Source organism: Pristiophorus japonicus, chromosome 20 (genome assembly GCF_044704955.1).
Source record: "Pristiophorus japonicus isolate sPriJap1 chromosome 20, sPriJap1.hap1, whole genome shotgun sequence".
NCBI classification, from domain to species: Eukaryota; Metazoa; Chordata; class Chondrichthyes; family Pristiophoridae; genus Pristiophorus; species Pristiophorus japonicus.
The window spans coordinates 63,950,010-63,968,903 of record NC_091996.1 but is presented as its reverse complement, the minus strand read 5'-3'; the positions used below and the strand labels follow the sequence as shown (position 1 = coordinate 63,968,903).

The 18,894-nt window shown below is 46.5% G+C and overlaps 1 protein-coding gene across 2 annotated transcripts in view; it reads left to right on the top strand.

Annotated features, from left to right (window-relative positions):
- Nucleotides 1–12,685, top strand: part of glipr2 (GLI pathogenesis-related 2) — a 118,404-nt gene extending 105,719 nt beyond the window's left edge. For both annotated transcript variants that reach the window (XM_070862903.1, XM_070862904.1), the window contains exons 9-11: nucleotides 488–706; nucleotides 5,441–5,518; nucleotides 11,497–12,685. In XM_070862903.1, the coding sequence (XP_070719004.1) occupies nucleotides 488–706; nucleotides 5,441–5,518; nucleotides 11,497–11,660 (461 nt within the window). In that variant the 3' untranslated portion in view covers nucleotides 11,661–12,685. The remainder of the gene's footprint in view (nucleotides 1–487; nucleotides 707–5,440; nucleotides 5,519–11,496) is intronic.
- The last annotated feature ends 6,209 nt before the right edge of the window (nucleotides 12,686–18,894 follow it).

Sequence of the window (18,894 nt, the reverse complement as noted above, 5' to 3'; positions counted from 1 at the left end):
CCTACTGATTCCACTCATTACGGGAACGAGGAAGCTGGGTGACTCAACCTTTGATTTTCCACTTCGATGGTGAAGCTCGTGATCCTTTGTTTGATACATTCAGGAGAAACTTCTTTACCCAGAGAGTGGTTAGAATGCAGAATTCACTACCACAGGGAGTAACTGAGGCGAATAGCATAGATGCATTTAAGAGGAAGCTGGATAAGTACATGAGGGAGAAATGAATTGAAGGATTTGCTGATAGGGTGAGATGAAGTAAGTTGGGATGAGGCTCATGTGAGGCATAAACACCGGCATAGACCAGTTGGGCCGGATGACCTATTTCTGTGCTGTACATTCGACGTATGTAAATGTCACATTTGAGTTTCAGTAGCATTCTTGGTGGTGTAAGCTGCCAATCGATGACATAGCAATATGAACAATATGTCACATTGCAGCCTCAGTGTTGCCCCATGGAAGATATTAATCGACATCTGGTGTTTTGCAGAGATGGAAAAAAAAGCTTTTATTGCTGAACTGCTTCAAGAACACAACAGATTGCGGGCCCTACACAAGTCACAGCCACTCCAACTGAAGTCTGAACTCTCCGTGCAAGCGCAGAAATGGGCAGACCATCTCGTCGATATTAAAACACTCCAGCACAGTGACACCAAGTATGGAGAGAATCTGTGGTACAAATGGAGCAGCAATGCTCAGCTTCCCACAGGTATAGAGCTAATAGTTTTTCATGATCTTCTGCAGGGTAGAGAGCTAAGGGGTCAGAGTGACCGCTCTAAGGTAGAGAGCTGAGGGTTTGAGTGACCCCCTCACAAGTAGAGAGCTGAGGGTTTGAGTGACCTCTCACAAGTAGAGAGCTGAGGGTTTGAGTGACCCCCCTCACAAGTAGAGAGCTGAGGGTTTGAGTGACCCCCTCACAAGTAGAGAGCTGAGGGTTTGAGTGACCCCCTCACAAGTAGGGAGCTGAGGGTTTGAGTGACCCCCTCACAAGTAGAGAGCTGAGGGGTCAATGACCTCTAACAAGTAGAGAGCTAAGGGTTTGAGTGACCCCCTCACAAGTAGAGAGCTGAGGGATTGAGTGACTTCTCACAGGTAGAGAGCTGAGGGGTCAATGACCTCTCACAAGTAGAGAGCTGAGGGTTTGAGTGACCCCCTCACAAGTAGAGAGCTGAGGGATTGAGTGACTTCTCACAGGTAGAGAGCTGAGGGGTCAATGACCTCTCACAAGTAGAGAGCTGAGGGTTTGAGTGACCCCCTCACAAGTAGAGAGCTGAGGGTTTGAGTGACCCCCTCACAAGTAGAGAGCTGAGGGATTGAGTGACCTCTCACAGGTAGAGAGCTGAGGGGTCAATGACCTCTCACAAGTAGAGAGCTGAGGGATTGAGTGACCTCTCACAGGTAGAGAGCAGAGGGGTCAATGACCTCTCACAAGTAGAGAGCTGAGGGATTGAGTGACTTCTCACAGGTAGAGAACTGAGGGGTCAATGACCTCTCACAAGTAGAGAGCTGAGGGATTGAGTGACCTCTCACAGGTAGAGAACTGAGGGGTCAATGGCCTCTCACAAGTAGAGAGCTGAGGGATTGAGTGACCTCTCACAGGTAGAGAACTGAGGGGTCAATTACCTCTCACAAGTAGAGAGCTGAGGGATTGAGTGACCTCTCACAGGTAGAGAACTGAGGGGTCAATGGCCTCTCACAAGTAGAGAGCTGAGGGATTGAGTGACCTCTCACAGGTCGAGAACTGAGGGGTCAATGACCTCTCACAAGTAGAGAGCTGAGGGTTTGAGTGACCCCCTCACAAGTAGAGAGCTAAGGGGTCAATGACCTCTCACAAATAGAGAGCTGAGGGATTGAGTGACCTCTCACAGGTACAGAGCAGAGGAGTCAATTACCTCTCACAGGTAGTGAGCTGAGGGTTTGAGTGACCTCTCACAGGTAGAGAGCAGAGGGGTCAGAGTGACCTCTCACAGGTAGTGAGCTGAGGGTTTGAGTGACCTCTCCGGTAGAGAGCTGAGGGTTCAGAGTGACCTCCCAAATTTACAAAGGGTGGAGTGAGCAATGAGAGCTGAGCACTGCTAAGCAGTGAATGTGAGCATTGAGGGAGAGAGTGTAAATAACACTGCCCGGACACTCTGTCCTCTGGTTGTAATTGGCCTTTCCCAGTGTAGGAATTGAAAAATGCAAATTTCCTACCCAACTTTAATATTGACTTTCCTCCCCCACCCCACCTCAACCCTGCCCGCCACAGGAAGGTGCCAAAATGGGCTCTCGCTGGGTGAAAGTGGTACCTCCTAGGCAATATTTGTATAACCAAGATGGATGTCAACTGACCACTTGATCACCAGTGGCATTTAACATGCCCTCAGTTACCTTGGAGGCTTGAGGAGCTCGCACAGATAGGCATTTAGATCTGACATTGCTGTGCATAAATTAGCAGCTGCGTTTCCTACATTGCAACAGTGACTATACTTCAAAGGCATATCAATGGCTGTAAACCACATCGAGACATTTGAGGTAATGAAAGACACTTTCGTTTGATTTAAAATGACACTTCAGCTGAAAGACGCAAGTTATTTTTGATGATTGAATGAATAATATGTTTTTTTAACTAAATAGTTGATTTGGTAAAAATATTGTCTTTCCGGTGGGAGATGGTGCATGGTATGGCAGGAAAGGTGCCACCAACAGCTGCAGGCTGCATTGGAGGTGGAGTTTGTAGAGAAGATGTGACCCTCTGCCACCCCCTTCACTCACATGACCTTTCCTATGCCTTCCACTTCCCACTACTCCTTCCTCTTCTTACCATCACCATCCCTACCCTTTCTCTTTGAACTACCATTCAACCCCTATACCTTTCCTTTCTCTTTGCTATGCTGTCAGTACCACAACAACTTGCATTTATATAGCGCCTTTAACGTAGTAAAATGTCCCAAGGTACTTCACAGGAGTGTTGTCAAACAAAATTGACACCGAGCCACATAAGGAAATATTAGGACAGGTGACCAAAAGCTTGATGAAAGAGGTAGGTTTTAAGGAGCATCATAAAGGAGGAGAGAGAGTTAGAGAGGCAGAGAGGTTTAGGGAGGGAATTCCAGAACTGAGGACCGAAGCAGCTGAAAGCACAGCCACCAATGGTGGAGCAATGGAAATTAGGGATGTGCAAGAGGCAGAGTTTTAGAGGAGCACAGAGATTTAGGAGTGTTGGAGGGGGTTACAGAGATAAGGAGGGATTTGAACAAAAAAATTATAATAAACTAGAGGTCTGCTGAATCGGGAGCCAATGTAGGTCAGCAAGCCCAGGGGCTGATGGATGAACAGGATTTGCTGCAAGTTAGGACACAGGCAACCTCAGGTTTATGGATGATGGAAGATGGGAGGCCCGCCAGGAAGATTGGACATGTTGAGTCTGGGAGTAACAAAAGCATGGATGAGGGTTTCAGCAGTAGATGGGCTGAGGCAGGGGCAGAGACGGGCGATATTACGGAGGTGGGAATAGGCAGTCTGGCCAGCAATCTATAATAATAGTCAGTTTTTACATTAGAACATAAGAACATAAAAAATAGGAACAGGAGTAGACCATACGGCCGCTCGAGCCTGCTCCGCCATTCAATAAGATCATGGCTGATCTGATCATGGACTCAGCTCCACTTCCCCGCCCGCTTCCCATAACCTCTTATCCCCTTATCGTTTAAGAAACTGTCTATTTCTGTCTTAAATTTATTCAATGTCCCAGCTTCCACAGTTCTCTGAGGCAGCGAATTCCACAAATTTACAACCCTCTGAGAGAAGAAATTTGTCCTCATCTCTGTTTTAAATGGGCGGCCCCTTATTCTAAGATTATGCCCTCTAGTTCTAGTCTCCCCCATCAGTGGAAACATCCTCTCTGCAACCACCTTGTCAAGCCCCCTCATAATCTTATACGTTTCGATAAGATCACCTCTCATTCTTCTGAATTCTAATGAGTAGAGACCCAACCTACTCAACCTTTCCTCATAAGTCAACCCCCTCATCCCCGGAATCAACCTTGTGAACCTTCTCTGAACTGCCTCCAAAGCAAGTATATCCTTTCGTAAATATGGAAACCAAAACTGCACGCAGTATTCCAGGTGTGACCTCACCAATACCCTGTATAACTGTAGCAAGACTTCTCTGCTTTTATACTCCATCCCCTTTGCAATAAAGGCCAAGATTCCATTGGCCTTCCTGATCACTTGCTGTACCTGCATACTACCCTTTTGCATTTCATGTACCAGAACCCCCAGGTCCCGCTGTACTGCGGCACTTTGCAATCTTTCTCCATTTAAATAATAACTTGTTCTTTGATTTTTTTTCTGCCAAAGTGCATGACCTCACACTTTCCAACATTATACTCCATCTGCCAAATTTTTGCCCACTCACTTAGCCTGTCTATGTCCTTTTGCAGATTTTTTGTGTCCTTCTCACACATTGCTTTTTCTCCCATCTTTGTACCATCAGTAAACTTGGCTATGTTACATCAGTCCCTTCTTCCAAGTCGTTAATATAGATTGTAAATAGTTGGGGTCCCAGCACTGATCCCTGCGGCACCCCACTAGTTACTGATTGCCAACCAGAGAATGAACCATTTATCCCGACTCTCTGTTCTCTGTTAGTTAGCCAATCCTCTATCCATGCTAATATATTACCCCAACCCCGTGAACTTTTATCTTGTGCAGTAACCTTTTGTGTGGCACCTTGTCAAATGCCTTCTGGAAGTCCAAATACACCACATCCACTGGTTCCTCTTTGTCTACCCTGTTCTGTCCTGGGGTGGGGCTGGGACCTGAGAGCACATGTTCCAGACTGAGTGACAGTTGCACTGACCAATGGGTGATCAGGACCCACCCGGCCTCGCAACCAATCAGGCAGGGAGCAATGGGTCTGCTCCAATGAGGAGGTGGCAGTGGATGCGGCGGGGCCAATGGGCTCGGGGGGCCGGGGGCTCCCCAGGCGTTACTGCGGAGCCAAGAAGAGTGCTTGGCGGGAGCGGCAGGTGAGAGAGAGAAAGAGAGAGAGAATGGATGGGAGGGAGGAGGGGAGGGGGGAGAGGAGCGGGAGCAGCGGGTGATAGAGAGAAAGAGAAGGGGAGAGAGAGAGGGAGGGCATCAGCGTTGATTCTATAGACAAAGATGATGATAACAGTCTAAACAAGTACTGTTGTAATAAAGATACTAATTTGACCGCAAATGTTTTGTGTGTCTCTTCTGGTATATAATAAACAGTAGTCAGATTCTTCAGGAACTGAAGGAATGTGATTTGAGTGAAGAGTTGTTGAAGAATTTGGTTTGAAAGAGCATATTGAGCTTCTTGAATTTAATTTTGGTAAATATAAAAATTGGAGAAATGCCTTTAGATCTTCAGTTCAACAGATAGAGGCCATTTGAAGTGTGTATAATGTTTCTAATATCTTTCTGTTTTATTGTAGGGACCGAAGTGAGTGAATCCTGGTACAATGAAATCAAGAAATACAACTTCAATGCTCCAGGATTTTCCAGTGGAACAGGTGAGAGAAAGAGATTCCGTGAAACACACAAGACATTTGAGAGAACACAAGAGAGGTAGAGACAGAGAGAGAGAAAGAGAGGGGAGAGAGGGAGGCAACGTCATGTGAGATAGTTACATTAGAGAGAGGGAGAGAGAGGCAGAATCATGTGAGAGAGTTACATTAGAGAGAGTGAGAGAGGCAGAGGCATGTGAGACAGCTCCACGATGACATGCAGGCCATGATCCTTACCAACGGATCCACCACAGACCCAATCCACGTCCAGACCTGGTCAAACAGGGCTGCGTCATCACCCCAACCCTCTTCTCAATCTTCCTCGCCGCCATGCTCCATCTCACAGTCAACAAGCTCCTCGCTGGAGTCGAACTGAACTACAGAACCAGTGGGAATCTGTTCAACCTCCGCCGTCTCCAGGCCAGGTCCAAGACCACCACAACCTCTGTCGTTGAGCTACAGTACACGACGACGCCCACTTGGGACCATGACCGTAATTAAGAACAAACATTAACCTCAATTTCACGTGATACAGCTGCGTGATCGTGGTACATGTTATGCCGGTGACGCCAGGTTTCTACATGATCATTGAGATCCAGGTGGACTAAGGAGAGCCTGGTTTTGAGTGCTCTCTTCCTTAGTTATTCTGCAGGGAGAACCCCGGTAAGCGAGTGGGGTCGAATGTGGTAGCTGAGCAGAATCTGAGATAACCAGGTCTGCAGGGAACCATCTGTCTCGCATTTCAAGCTCTCCTTGATGGTTTGGACTGCCCGTTCTGCTTGACGATTGGATGCGGGCTTCAACGCCGCTGACCTGACAGGCTTGATGCCATTGCGGATCATGAACTCATTGAATTCCGAGCTGGTGAAACATGGTCCATTGTCACTAACAAGGATGTCGGACAAACCATGGGTGACGAACATGGCCCAGAGACTTTCAATGGTGGCAGTGGACGTACATGACGACATTGTTATACATTCAATCCATTTGGAGTAAGCGCCCATTGCTACTAGGAACATCTTTCCTAGAAAGGGGCCAGCGAAATCTACCACAGTTTGGCGGGCCATGACCACAGACTCAGTGGGGCCTCCCTTGGTGCATTGCTCAACTGTGAGCAAGTGTTACATTGGTGTATGCATGACTCCAATTCCGAGTCAATGCCGGGCCACCAAACATGTGACCTGGCGATAGCCTTCATCATGACTATGCCTGGGTGAAGGTTGCGCATAAACTTTTCCCTGCCTTTTTTTGGCAAAATTACATGATACCCCCAAAGGAGACAATCCGAATGGATGGACATTTCATCTTTGCGTCGGTGGAACGGCTTAATTTCATCTTGTATTTCCCCTGGAACCGCCAACCAGCTCCCATTGAGGACGCAACTTTTTACAAGTGATAGCACCGGGTCCTGGCTAGTCGTGGTCCTGATCTGGCGAGCCGTGACGGGTGACCCCTCGCTCTCAAAATCTATTACCAAGAAGCAAGTCTGCTGGGTTGTGCCATTTCCACCCTGGTGGTGGGCAATGGTAGCTGACTGTGGGCAATCTACACAGTTCTCAATGCCTGGTATGTGACGGATTACATAATCATACGCAGATAACGTTAGTGCCCATCTTTGAATGTGGGACGAAGCATTGGTGTTAATACCTTTGCTTTCTGAGAACAATGAAATTAACGACTTGTGGTCGGTTTTGAGCTCGAACCGGAGTCCGAATAGATATTGGTGCATTTTCTTAACCCCGTATACGCATGCTAATGCTTCTTTCTCAACCATTCTGTAGGCTCTTTCAACCTTGGATAAACTTCTGGATGCATATGCAATCGGTTGCAATTTGCCTGACCCATTGGCTTGCTGTAACACACAACCAACCCGTACAAAGATGCATCACAAGCTAGTACTAAACGTTTACATGGGTCATACAATACAAGTAACTTGTTAGAACATAGCAGGTTTCTGGCCTTGTTAAAGGTTGTCTCTTGAGATTTACCCCAAACCCAGTCATCACCCTTGCGTAGCAATAATGCAATGGTTCCAGCAAAGTGCTCAACCCCGGTAGAAAGTTACCAAAATAGTTGAGGAGTCCCAGGAATGAACGCAGCTCTTTCACCTTCTGTGGTCTGGGTGCATTCTTGATGGCCTCTGTTTTGGAGTCCATGGGTGTGATGGCATCCGCTGCAATCTTTCTCCCCAGAAATTCGACCTCTGGCGCCAGGAAAATACACTTTGAGCATTTCAGCCTGAGTCCCACTCTGTCCAGTCGCTTGAGAACCTCTTCCAGGTTGTGCAAGTGTTCGGTGGTGTTGTGGTCAGTGATCAAGATGTCGTCTTGAAACAGTGATTTCAGCAGACTCTCCATGTTCCTCTGGAAGATGGCCACAGCCGAGCGAATCCCAAAGGGGCATCTGTAATATATGAACAGTCCTCTGTGCGTGTTGATGCACATCATTTTTTCCAAAGATTCAGCCAGCTCCTGTGTCATGTAAGCAGAGGTTAGATCCAGCTTGGTGAACGACTTCCCCGCTGCTAGCGTTGCAAACAGGTCATCCACTTTGGGTATTGGGTACTGGTCCTGTAACGAGACTCGGTTGATCGTTACCTTGTAGTCCCCACAGATTCTGACCATCCCATCACTTTTCAACACCGGAACAATTGGACTGGCTCACTCATTGAACTCGACTGGCAATATGACCCCCTCTCATTGAAGTCTGTCCAGCTCGACCTTGACTTTCTCTCGCATCATGTATGAAATCGCTCGGGCCTTGTGATGAATGGGTCGTGCATCAGGAACTAGATGGATTTGCACTTTGGCGCCTGTGAAGTTGCCGATGCCTGGCTCGAATAACAACGGGAATTTGTGTAGCACTTGGGCGCACGAGGCATCATCCTCCGAAGACAGTGCTTTGATGTCGTCCCAGTTTCATCGGATCTTTCCTAGCCAGCTTTTGCCAAACAGCGTTGGGCCATCGCCTGGTACAATCCATAGTGGTAAATCATGCACAACTCCATCGTACGATACCTTCACTGCCACATTGCCAATGACTGGTATGAGCTCTTTGGTGTAAGTGCGCAGTTTGGTGTGGATTGGGCTTAGTTTTGGCCTTTGTGCCTTGTTGCCCCAGTTTCTCAAGCACCTTCTGGCTCATAATTGACTGACTTGCCCCCGTGTCCAATTCCATGGCAACTGGAATGCTGTTTAATTTGAATTTTAACATTATCGGAGGGCTTTTGGTGATGAAGGTGTGTACCCCATACACTTCCTCTTCAGTCTTGGGTTGAGTTGCCTTTCTTACTCATGCAGTGTGATCTGCGCCAGATCGGTCATCTTCTGCCGACTCTGCCACGTGGTGAGTCGCAGCACGTCTGCACATTCGCTGGAGGTGCCCCATTGTTCCACAGCCCTTGCACACGTAGTGCTTGAATTGACATTGATGGGCTCGATGATTACTCCCACAGCGCCAACATGGTGCTAATAAATTCGCATTCACACCCTACAGCGGACTCTGATTCATCCTAGGCCTGGCCTCTGCAGGCGTGTAGGCCCTGCCATGTACAGTTCTGCCTGCTGAAGGTGTTATTTTATGCACAGTACTTGCCGGTGAGTTCCGATGCTGCAATGATATCTATTTAGTGTTATCGCTCATGGACATAAAAGCCTGGGCTATCGTGATGGCCTTGCTCAGATCTAGGGAGTCGGCTGACAGCAGTTTGCGAAGAAAAAAATGACCTTGTGGCCGATTCCAAGCACAAAAACGTCCCGCAACACTTCCCCCAAAAATGCAGCAAATACACCCGGTCCCACAAGGCGTCTTAGATCGGTGACATAGTTCACCATGTCCTGGCTTTCGGAGCAGTGGTGTGTATAAAAGCGATACCTGGCCATCAAGATGCTCTCCTTTGGCTTGAGGTGTTCTCAAACTCTTCATATGTCTTCTCCGTTGGTTTCATCGGTGCTAGCAGATTTTTGATGAGGCCATATATCGTGGACCCGCAAATGGTGAGGAGAATCGCCTTGCGCTTGACCGCGGTTTCTTCCTTTTCCAGCTCGTTGGCCATGAAGTACTGGTCAAGACGCTCAATGAAGGCTTCCCAATCATCACCCTCAACAAATCTCTCAAGAATACCAATGGCAGCCATAACCACGTGAAAGTTCGTGATCTGTTACTTGTCGCCAATTGTTACGTTCAGAATAACTCCACAAGACTGTATATCTTAAGCTCAAACTGTTGTGACCTTGGTCTCTTTATTGTAACTCCAGAGTGAGGAAGCAGCGTGGTAGACTACCTTTTATAGCTGCTTGCCCAAGGTGTGCAGGTGACCCTTGGGTCTCCCACAGGTGCGCCCCCTGGTGGCAAGTTTTACACATTGGTAATGTTTACATACATAACAGAGACAATTACATTAGAGAGAGAGAGAGGCAGAGTCATGTGAGAGAGTTACATTAGAGAGAGAGAGGCAAAGTCATGTGGGAGAATGACAGCTGGAGAAACAGAGGAACAGGTAAGAAAATACATTCTGTAAGATACTCAAGACATCAGATAAAGAAACAGAAAAAAAGAGACAGAGGTGTATTGGCTAATATTCTTCTGGGTGCCCGACAAAGCACTGCACCCATCATAACAGAGGACCATGCGATTTTCTGGTCCTGGCTATTGGCAGGGCCCAGGCTCAGTCCCAGTGAAGGGCCTCGTCAACTGCTCCTGGTTTCTGCCCGATTTTCTGGAACGATTGATGAATCCTATTTGAGCAGTTGTGGTGACACGCAGGAGATGCCTAGCAGAAGGGCTCTGGCCGGAGCAGGCATGGATAAGACTAATACCTCAAGGTGACCTCGGCTCCAACCCATCCAGCAGCCACCACCAGCAAATGAAAGTCAATGCGCTAAAATGTGGGTGGAACCAGCCAAACATCGCAGTAGTGGCAAGGCCATTTCAGCAACCAGCACATCTGCCCCTTCGATCCCAAGTATCTCCCACTGAGACCCAGAGGCCGACCATCACAGTTACTCCTCCCACTATGGAGTCACAGGTTTAGAAAAAAAAGACGCAGGTAATAAATACACTGTCACTAAGGAGGAGTATGAACTTGGCTTGTACTCCCTTGAGTATATATGGTTGGAGTGTTTAAAATGACAAAAAGATTCGATAGAGTAAAAACAGAGAAACTATTTACTCTGGTGGAGGAATCAAGAACAAGAGGGCACAATCTTAAAATTAGAATTAGACTATCCAGGAGTGAAAGCAGGAAACATTTTATACTATGGATGCTGGGACAATTGGAGCTTTCAAGACTGAGATTTACAAATTTTTGTTAGGAAAGTGTATCAAGGGATGTGGATCAAAGTGGGTAAATGGAGTTGAGGAATTGATCAACCATGAGCTGATTGAATGGCGCAACAAGTTCGACAAGCTGAATGACCTACTCCTGTTCCTATGTAAGCACCACGGCAAAAACATTAACATTGCATAGCACAAAGTAAGGAAACAAATCGGTGACACTTTATTTGGTCTTTGTCCAAAGAGTTTTTAATTGTGCAAAATAAGGTAGCAGCACCACAAAGGATGCATGTGAATGGTAGTTGAGAAATGCAGAGGAACATAGGAATTGCTGGACGAGAAAAGACCAAGGTTCATCTGTTGGAGGTGACGTAGTTTCAGATGAGACCTTAAACCGAGGCCCTGTGTGCCCTCAGGTGGGTGTAAAAGATCCCATGGCACTGTTTGAAGAATAGCTGGGAAGTTCTCCCCGGCGTCCTAGCCAATATTTATCCCTCAACCAGCATTACTAAAACAGATTTACTGGTCATATTACTATCATGCAGCTGCTTGTGGGACTTTGCTATGCATAAATTGGCTGCCATATTTCCTACATTACAAGTGACTAATTTTCAAAACGTACTTCATTGGCTATAATGCACTTTGGGCTATCCTGAGATTATGAAAGGCACGATATAAATATAAATTTGTTCTTTTTGTGCTGGTTCTAGGGCACTTCACCCAGGTGGTGTGGAAGGCATCGAGAGAGATGGGCGTTGGGTATGCGACAGATGGAAAGGGTATGTTCATGGTAGTGGCAGCCTACAATCCAGCAGGAAACATTACCAATCCCGGCTACTTCAAGGACAACGTGTTACCTCCCGGAAAAAAATGACCCAAGAAGAATGGAGTCACTTGCTGTCCTGTACAAGTGAAGCTCACGGGAGTAATTTAATTTGGGATTTAATTAGAAGTTTAAATACGATTTCTTTCCAGGATTTGGGTAGATTTAACTATGATTGATTTGTAACAAGATCTCTTGCCCTGCAGGTACCGCAAATGACCAGGAGATAGTGCATCCCTATTTTCCTTTGCTCCACCATTGGCGTCCGTGCCTTTAGCTGCCTAGGCTTAAGCGCTGGAATTTCCTCCCTAAACCTCGCCACCTCTCTCTCCTCCTTTAAGATGCTCCTTAAATCCTACTTCTTTGACCAAGCTTTTGATCACCTGTCTTAATAGCTCCTAATGTGGCTCGGTGTCAAATTATGTTTGATATTGGTAATACTCAGGTAGCATCTGTGGAGAGAGAAACAGAGTGAATGTTTCATGTCGATGATCTTTTGTCAGATGCTGCCTGACCTGCTGAATATTTCCAGCATTTTGTTTTTATTATAGATTTCTTGCATCTGCAGTATTTTGCTTTTGTATGTTTGATGTCACTCCTGTGAAGTGCCTTGGGGTATATAAATACAAGCTGTTGTTGAGATATGTTTGGAGTATAATGTAGCTCTGCATGTTCCTGTAATTCTGGTCATTATAGCTGATACAGAACTGCGAAGCAGCGATACAGTTTACAGCATTTCCAGCATTTTGTTTTTATTTCAGATTCCAGCATCTGCAGTATTTTGCTTTTGTATAGTTTACAGACTGGATATCCAATAATTAAAGGGTTAATACGGGTCAGAATTACCTATGAACGCAATTCTATCAGAGTAACGAGCAGAGAAATGCTTTGGACTTTTCCCGGCAATGTGTATTTCTTTATACAAGCTGGGGCTGACCAAGGGAAATCAGGCATGTTAACTTGCTTGCTGAGTTCCTTCACCTCCTGCTGGTGCCTGTTCTTACTCTCGCTCTCCATTCCCCTCCGTGCACTGATTTTAAATACTTTCCGATTGCGGTCATGCTTCCCCCCCCCCCCCCCCCCCCCCCCCGCACAATGAGCAGTCAATGAATAATACCCATTGAATGCAGAGGCACAAAGGCCTTCTTTGGGGCCTTAGTGATGCACTATAGCAACAGTGTTTTGAAATGAAGCTGCAAGGTTTCCCAATAAGAAAACCTTTTCACAACGTGAGTGAAATGTTTCTCTCCGGGATCTGCAAACAATCATCCATTTGTGGGGCATTAGCAGAGCTCTGTTCTCAGTATGCCTGCACTTTGCCTGTCGGCTGCACACTGCATTGCATCTTTGCTCTAAATGAGCATCAGTCACTCAACGCCCATTTCTGCTGGTGAAGCACATCGGACGATGGACGCTGTTTCCTCACCCTAGGTAAGGGTTACCAACTCTGGATGTCCGTATTCCTGGAGGTCTCATCAAATGACTCCAACCTCCAACCGCAAACAGCCTTTACCCAACCCCAATCCATTATTTTTATAACTAATAAATGAACAAGCTTGAAGATGAAAGAGGTGACTATTTTGTTTGATTGCCTCCATGATTTTTCTCCTGGGTGTTGCTGTCCAGGAGATTAATCTTTAATTCCTGGAGACTCCAGTACAACCCTGGAGGGAACTCTAGCCCCAGGTGGGACTTCCCATTTACTGTGACTGATTCTAAACCATATGTCTGATCTGCTGATTTCCACTAGTGTTGTTGGGGTCTGTTTGTACATCTATTAAATGAAGAACGTGTAATTTCTAATTGCAAATCGGGTGAAAGGGGCTCGGGATACACTTTTTGAGTTAATGATCTGCTTCCTCCACAATTCTGATGTAACCATTTGTACTCTGTGGGGATAATCTTAAATTAAAAACTGCTGAAGATAACTTGTTGGCATCTGCATTAACTTATTCCTCTCTGCATTTCCAATTCCTACCAGGCCCCACCTCCAACTTCTTTCCTGCAATCGGACTCGAGCTGTGAGATTTTCCGTCACAGTCTGTAACCAATCTGGGATCAGTGTGTGTAGGTTGCCAAATGCATCACATCACAATCCCAACACAGAAGGGCAGACAATCACAATTTCACTGAATGTGGCAGTGTCGGCATAGCCTCAGTCTGCATAGCCTACAACTCACTTCGGCTGATGCTAGCAGGTAATATGAGTGCATTGGTATTCCTGTCCCCTATTTTAACCTGTCTGTTAATCCTCTTATTTTAAATGAGTCATAACTTTGCTACAATAGCAGTCAAATAAGTCTCATTATAAACATATTAAGCATATTGCCAACAATAATAGCAGGCTTCAGATCTCCGTCAGTGTTTTTGTACACGGCCAGTGCCATATCTCAATTTCTGTAAGTGTGTCAATGTGTGTGCATCTCTGTCTCTGTGTGTCCCACAGTCTGTGTGTGTGTCTGAGTCTGTGTGTTAGTGTGTCTGAGTTTCTGTGTGTGTCTCACAGTCTGTGTGTGTGTCTGAGTCTGTGTGTGTGTGTCTCAGTCTGTATCTGTGTGTGTGTCCCATAATCTGTATCTGTGTGTCCCACAGTCTGTGTGTGTGTGTGTGTGTGTGTCTCACAGTCTGTATCTGTGTGTGTGTCTCAGTGTCTCAGCCTGTATCTGTGTGTGTCCCATAATCTGTATCTGTGTGTCCCACAGTCTGTGTGTGTGTGTCTGAGTCTGTGTGTTAGTGTGTCTGAGTGTCTCACAGTCTGTGTGTGTGTGTCTGAGTCTGTGTGTCTCAGCCTGTATCTGTGTGTATGTGTCCCATAGTCTGTATCTGTGAGTGTGTCCCACAGTCTGTGTGTGTGTCTCACAGTCTGTATCTGTGTGTGCGTGTGTGTCCCACAGTATGTCTGTGTGTGTCTGAGTCTGTGTATGTGTGTGTCCCACAGTCTCTTTGTTGCCAACGCTCCAAGATTGTCCTTACGGCTAAAGGGATAAAGGGGTATGGAGAGAAAGCAGGAAAGGGGTACTGAGGTGAATGATCAGCCATGATCTTATTGAATGGCGGTGCAGGCTCGAAGGGCCGAATGGCCTACTCCTGCACCTATTTTCTATGTTTCTATGTCAGGCGAGCAATGGCGCGAGCGGGGGGAGGCGCGGAGCATTTGGAGGCAGGAGGCCATGTGTTGAAACTTCCAGGAATATGTCCAACTAGTGTTGACAACCCTACTCCATCTCTACTGATTCTCCTTGCTAGTCCTGGAAGAAAAACACTCACTTGTTGGAAGGTGTGAGGAGATTGTTGGCAACCCCTTATCAGATCTTCTGATCTGAAGGGGGGTTGGTCTCCACCTCTGAGGCCCACGTTCAGCAGATGTTCTACCGTTTGGGCCTGACCAGGCAGAGACCCACAAGAGGAAGCCAGGGGCATCTCAAACATCACTTCCCTCTCACTGACATGTCTGTAACACCTAGAAGCTCTGTATCTGCACCCTGGGGACACCTGGGAAAAGCATGCAAAGTGCAAAGAGAGCAGGGACCCAGCAACAACAACAAAACTTGCATTTATATAGCGCCTTTAACATAATAAAACGTTCCAAGGCGCTAAGCAGGAGCATTATTAAACACAATTTGACACCGAGCCACTTACGGTGATGTTGGGGCAGATGAACAAAAACTTGGTTAAAAAGATAGGTTTTAAGAAGCGTCTTAAAGGAGGAGAGAGAGGTTTAGGGAGGGAATTCCAGAGCTTAGGGCCTAGGCAGTTGAAGGTATGGCCACCGATGGTGCAGCGATTTAAAATCGGGGATGCACAAGAGGCCAGAGTTAGAGGAGTGCAGAAATCTCGGAGGATTGTGGGGCTGGAGGAGATTACAGATAGAGAAGGACGAGGCCATGAAGGGATTTGAAAATTATGGATGAGAATTTTAAAATCGAGTTGTTGCTTAACCGGGAGCCAATGTAGATCAACGAGCACAGAGGTGATGAGTGAACGATACTTGGTGCGAGTTAGGATACACGCAGCAGAGTTTTAGATGAGCTCAAGTTTATGGAGGGTGGAAGATAGGAGGCCGTTCAGGAGTGTATTGGAATAGTCATGTCTGGATGTAACAAAGGCATGGATGAGGGTTTCAGCAACAGATGTGCTGAGGCATAAAGGACCTCCCTCCATTCTTCCCTTGTGCTGCACCTGGGCAATAGGCACACCCAGGGTGCTAAGTGGAGCGATATCAGCCTCCTAATCTTATCCAATGTGGCACTTTATCGAAGGTCTTTTGAATATCTAGGTATACAACAAGACTGCTTTCAGGCCTCTTAACACCATTGAGTGATGACAACATTAGGGTTGATTTGGGGTACTGAGGTGAATGATCAGTCATGATCATATTGAATGGTGGTGCAGGCTCGAAGGGCCGAATGGCCTACTCCTGCACCTATTTTCTATGTTTCTATGATTTTTCTACTCAGCTGTGGCTCGGTTGGTAGCACTCTCGATTCTGAGCCAGAAGATTGCGGGTTTGAGCCCCAATCCAGAGACTTGAGCACAAAATCCAGGATGACACTCCAGTGCAGTATTGAGGGAGTGCTACACTATCGGAGGTGTGCCATCTTTTAGATGAGACATTCAAATCTGCTCTCTCCGGTGGATGCAAATGATCCCCTGACACTATTTCGAAGAAAAGCAGGCAAGTTTTTCCCAGTGTGCTGGGCAAATATTTATCCCTCAACCAACATCAGTGAAAAAAACGTTTACCTGGTCATTATCACATTGCTGTTTGTGGGAGCTTACTGTGCGCAAGTTGGCTGTCACATTTTCTACATTACAACAGTGATCACCCTTCAAAAGTTCTTCATCAGCTGTGAAGCACTTTGGGACGTCCTTTAAGGTGGTGAAAGGCACAATAGAAATGCAAGTATTTATTTTATTTCTTTAATGGCAAATTGGTTAATTGAACTGAAAACTGGTTCAGCAACAGCTGGGAGCCAATGTAAATCAGTGAGCACTGGGATGATGGGTGAACGGGACTTGGTGCAAGTTTCTCCCGACCCATGCTCCGGAGACTGGATATGCATCGTGCACTGAAATGCTCAGTATATGTCAAGGCCTCTTTGCACCCAATATTACTATCCTGGCCCATTCTGCTGATTCCGCCCCAAAAAACTGGGCAGGCGGTAATATTTTTTATCGGCGTTAAGCACACGGGGAAAGTAATGCTCGGCGATAAAGTTTCCTAAAAATGGCCGCCAGTTTCCATTTTGTGCCAAAATGGGCGATATACGGGCGTTCTACGTCATTTCAGTGGTAAAAATGGGAGTTAAGTGGGCGTTAAGCATGCAGAAAAAGTTGAGGTTTTAGCCCCAGGTAAGTAATCTTGGGGTTGGCGGCTGGGTTACCTGGATCTGTCACTGCCTGCACCTGCCCAGGTTTTTTGTGATCAAAGTTTCCGCCCTTTGCCCCTCTCAACGGTCAGGGGGGGGGTCAATTGTGCCGTCCCTTTGATATTAGGTTATGACAATTGTCAGGTGACTCAGGTCATCAATGTCACCAACGCGGCATTGCCAACACCACCTCACAGCGTGATCAGAGACAACTGCCATTATACCGTACACAGAGAAGTGTCAAAGTCATCAGTGCTGACACGACAACGAAGTATCATGGGTCAGGTGACAGGTCATATATAACAGGTCATAGAAACATAGAAACGTGGAAAATAGGTGCAGGAGTAGGCCATTCGAGCCTGCACCGCCATTCAATGAGTTCATGGCTGAACATGCAACTTCAGTACCCCATTCCTGCTTTCTCGCCATACCCCTTGATCCCCCGAGTAGTAAGGACTACATCTAATTCCTTTTTGAATATATTTAGTGAATTGGCCTCAACAACTTCCTGTGGTAGAGAATTCCACAGGTTCACCACTCTCTGGGTGAAGAAGTTTCTCCTCATCTCAGTCCTAAATGGCTTACCCCTTATCCTTAGACTGTGACCCCTGGTTCTGGACTTCCCCAACATTGGGAACATTCTTCTTGCATCTAACCTGTCTAAACCCGTTAGAATTTTAAACGTTTCTATGAGATCCCCTCTCATTCTTCTGAACTCCAGTGAATACAAGCCCAGTTGATCCAGTCTTTCTTCATATGTCAGTCCTGCCATCCCGGGAATTAGTCTGGTGAACCTTCGCTGCACTCCCTCAATAGCAAGAATGTCCTTCCTCAAGTTAGGAGACAAAAACTGTACACAATACTCCAGGTGTGGCCTCACCAAGGCCCTGTACAACTGTAGTAACACCTCCCTGCCCCTGTACTCAAATCCGCTCGCTATGAAAGCCAACATGCCATTTGCTTTCTTAACTGCTGTACCTGCATGCCAACCTTCAATGACTGATGTACCATGACACCCAGGTCTCGTTGCAGCTCCCTTTTTCCTAATCTGTCACCATTCAGATAATAGTCTGTCTCTCTGTTTTTACCACCAAAGTGGATAACCTCACATTTATCCACATTATACTTCATCTGCCATGCATTTGCCCACTCACCTAACCTATCCAAGTCACTCTGCAGTCTCATAGCATCCTCCTCGCAGCTCACACTGCCACCCAACTTAGTGTCATCCGCAAATTTGGAGATACTACATTTAATCCCCTCGTCTAAATCATTAATGTACAATGTAAACAGCTGGGGCCCCAGCACAGAACCTTGCGGTACCCCACTAATCACTGCCTGCCATTCTGAAAAGTACCCATTTACTCCTACTCTTTGCTTCCTGTCTGCCAACCAGTTCTCAATCCACATCAGCACATTACCCCCAATCCCATGTGCTTTAACTTTGCACATTAATCTCTTGTGTGGGACCTTGTCGAAAGCCTTCTGAAAGTCCAAATACACCACATCAACTGGTTCTCCCTTGTCCACTCTACTGCAAACATCCTCAAAAAATTCCAGAAGATTTGCCAAGCATGATTTCCCTTTCACAAATCGATGTTCACTTGGACCTATCATGTCTCCTCTTTCCAAATGCGCTGCTATGACATCCTTAATAATTGATTCCATCATTTTACCCACTACCGATGTCAGGCTGACCAGTCTATAATTCCCTGTTTTCTCTCTACCTCCTTTTTTAAAAAGTGGGGTTACATTGGCTACCCTCCACTCGATAGGAACTGATCCAGAGTCTAAGGAATGTTGGAAAATGACTGTCAATGCATCCGCTATTTCCAAGGCCACCTCCTTAAGTACTCTGGGATGCAGTCCATCAGGCCCTGGGGATTTATCGGCCTTCAATCCCACCAATTTCTCCA